The 3,320-nt window shown below is 48.8% G+C and overlaps 1 protein-coding gene across 1 annotated transcript; it reads left to right on the top strand.

Annotated features, from left to right (window-relative positions):
* Nucleotides 1-676: 676 nt before the first annotated feature.
* On the top strand, nucleotides 677-2,881 carry LOC124279314 (histone-lysine N-methyltransferase 2D-like). Its single transcript, XM_046715125.1, has 2 exons — nucleotides 677-778; nucleotides 1,433-2,881. Exons 1-2 carry the CDS (start codon nucleotides 677-679, stop codon nucleotides 2,879-2,881), a joined length of 1,551 nt encoding a protein of 516 aa, XP_046571081.1.
* The last annotated feature ends 439 nt before the right edge of the window (nucleotides 2,882-3,320 follow it).

Genomic DNA, 3,320 nt, shown 5'->3' with positions numbered 1-3,320 from the left:
TTATCATGCCAGTGGTGTTAGAGTGTGTATGACCATCACCTACTGACACCAGGTGTTATCATGCCAGTGGTGTTAGAGTGTGTATGACCATCACCTACTGACACCAGGTGTTATCATGCCAGTGGTGTTAGAGTGTGTATGACCATCACCTACTGACACCAGGTGTTATCATGCCAGTGGTGTAGAATGTTTGGACCGTCAGTTGATACCGGGAGTCAGTGTGCCCATGATAGTGATGGATCGCGTTTGGCTTTCGGCTGATGTCAGTTGTCATCTCGTCTCTGTTGGTGATGGACAGTGTGAGCACTGTCTACAAACACAGGGTGTCACCACACCGTTCTTGGTGGACAGAGTGGGCCATCTGGTGACGTCAGGTATCATCACACCTGTGATTGTGATGGGACAGTTTGTGGCCAACAACTGACACCAGGTGTCGGCCTGTCTGTCTTGTTGTCTGTCAGTCCTGCTTTCTGCATGTCTTTCAAAAAATCAATTTATGTCCAAAACGTACCCGTATCCTCCGAGGGCGCTTGAATGTCACCTTGCTGCTGAAAGTCATCAATGATTGAAACATTTATTACAGCCGAAGTTTCGTATCAACAAAGAGGGAATTTCACAATAAAACACCGCATTGTTGGTGCGTGATTTCCTGTCGAAGTCATCCTCCATTGTGAAGATGGCTCAACGCTGGCAGCAGCAATTAGTAGAGCGGCAAATGAGTCGACCGACTGTTTATTTCAGTAATGGGGTGAAAGCCTTCAATGGAGGCCTCCATCTAGTCAGTGTCTTTATGAGCTCATCGTGGAGTGAAATCACTCAGGCGAACACTGCCGGAAATAGGAAGAAACGATATATCGGGTTGACACCTACTTAGATAATGGCCACGGCTCGGTTCCAATGAAAATATTTTCGTAATAAATTGTTATTATGACGACGACGTCGGTGATCACTTATCTTTGATATGTTTACATTTGCCGTGATTGATAAGGAGTGTTACCTGAGCGAGGTGAGAGAAACCCTTATTGCAGGTGAGATCAATCTTTCAGGTGATAAAGTGAATGACAAAGCAGCTCGTCGCATCCCCCCTGAGTCATCCCGCGGCTAATGTTCCCCCGGGGAGGAAGCTCCTGCTGTATAAAGGCGTTATGACGCTGGGTAGAAATTAAAACATGTGTATCAAGTTACAGTTGTGTCTGGTTTAAATAAAGTCATATGTAGAAATTCCAATAAATCTGTGAGTTAATCTCACAAACTGTTTATTAGGAGCCATGAAGATCTGAAAAAATGGTTGCGGCTGAAGATTGTATCACAAATGGTTATGATTGAATTGAGGGAGCCTGTATAATGATATAGAACACATAGCCGGACGCCTCTTATATACCAGTGTACAAATCTGCATGAACATTAACTTAGTATCTTACGTGTATCTTAGGCGGTTCTGGATGCAGGTGGTGTAACGTCAAACCTTGTTGCCACCCCGACACCCATCACAGAACCACCATGTTGTCTGTGCCCCATACAGAACCACCATGTTGCCTGTGCCCCTACAGAACCACCATGTTGCCTGTGCCACTACAGAACCACCATGTTGCTGTCCCCCTACAGAACCACCATGTTGCCTGTGCCACTACAGAGCCAGCATGTTGCCTGTCCCCCTCAGAGCCACCACATTGCCTGTCCCCCCACAGAACCACCATGTTGCCTGTGCCCCTACAGAGCCACCATGTTACCTATCCCCCTACAGAACCACCATGTTGCTGTCCCCCTACAGAACCACCATGTTGCCTGTCCTCCTACAGAACCACCATGTTGCCTATCCCCCTACAGAACCACCATGTTGCTGTCCCCTACAGAACCACCATGTTGCCTGTCCCCCTACAGAACCACCATGTTGCTGTCCCCCTACAGAACCACCATGTTGCCTATCCCCTACAGAACCACCATGTTGCCTATCCCCCTACAGAACCACCATGTTGCCTATCCCCCACAGAACCACCATGTTGCTGTCCCCTACAGAATAACCATCACATGTTGCCTATCCCCTACAGAACCACCATGTTGCTGTCCCAAACAGAACCACCATGTTGCCTGTCCCTCCACAGAACCACCATGTTGCCTGTCCCCCCACAGAACCACCATGTTGCCTGTGCCCCTACAGAACCACCATGTTGCTGTCCCCCTAAAGAACCACCATGTTTGCTGTCCCCCACAGGACCACCATGTTGCCTGTCCCCTCCAGAACCACCATGTTGCCTGTGCCCCCCCGGAGTCAAGATGTTGTTCACGTGTAAATTGCATGAGACCCCCAACCACCATTTTCCCTGTCCCCTACAGAACCACCATGTTTGCTGCCCCCACAGAACCACCATGTTGCCTGTTCCCCCCAGAACCACCATGTTTCCTGTCCCCCATAGAACCACCATGTTGCCTGTGCCCCTACAGAACCACCATGTTTGCTGTCCCTCACAGAACCACCATGTTGCCCGTCCCCCCATGGAGTCAAGATGAGGTTCACGTGTATATTGCCTGTGCCCCACAGAACCACCATGGTGCCTGTGCCCCTACAGAACCACCATGTTTGCTGTCCCCCACAGAACCACCATGTTGTCTGTCCCCCCACGGAGTCAAGATGTTGTTCACGTGTATATTGCCTGTGCCCCACAGAACCACCATGTTGTCTGTCCCCCCACGGAGTCAAGATGTTGTTCACGTGTATATTGCCTGTGCCCCACAGAACCACGATGTTGTCTGTCCCCCCACGGAGTCAAGATGTTGTTCACGTGTATATTGCCTGTGCCCCACAGAACCACGATGTTGTCTGTCCCCCCACGGAGTCAAGATGTTGTTCACGTGTATATTGCCTGTCCCCCAGCGGCAATAGCATGGTGGACTTATTTATTACCTAGAGATGTACCTAGCGCACCTGAGCGTTACCTTCTAGTGTTCTCTCGGGATTTGCAACCATTCCAGGTGATCGATAAGGGTCTGTATGCTCCATCTCACCTGGACGGGTGGGGCTCTCAGGGGACAAGGCATTGTACAAGTAACTTAAGCCTCACGGCCACAATAATACGACGATAATTAGTTAAAATCTCTGGACACGATCTGTAAACATAGTGTGGTTACCATCTCCTCTCTCTATACAGGATATGAAAAACACTTAAGCTACGGTGATTTATGTGAAGCCAAGTATTTACTTGTCTCCCAAGCAGATAACGGACATAATCACGAGACGATGACTCGCTCTATTCTGCGATCGTTTCAGTTCTGTAACATATGTTGTAAATTGACAAAGGCCTTGTATAGATGTAACATATGTT

The sequence above is a fragment of the Haliotis rubra genome, unplaced genomic scaffold, assembly GCF_003918875.1.
Source record: "Haliotis rubra isolate DU_JTF1 unplaced genomic scaffold, ASM391887v1 Scf25, whole genome shotgun sequence".
Classification (NCBI taxonomy): domain Eukaryota; kingdom Metazoa; phylum Mollusca; class Gastropoda; order Lepetellida; family Haliotidae; genus Haliotis; species Haliotis rubra.
The sequence above is the reverse complement of the archived record's forward strand: the minus strand, read 5'-3'. Positions and strand labels throughout refer to the sequence as shown.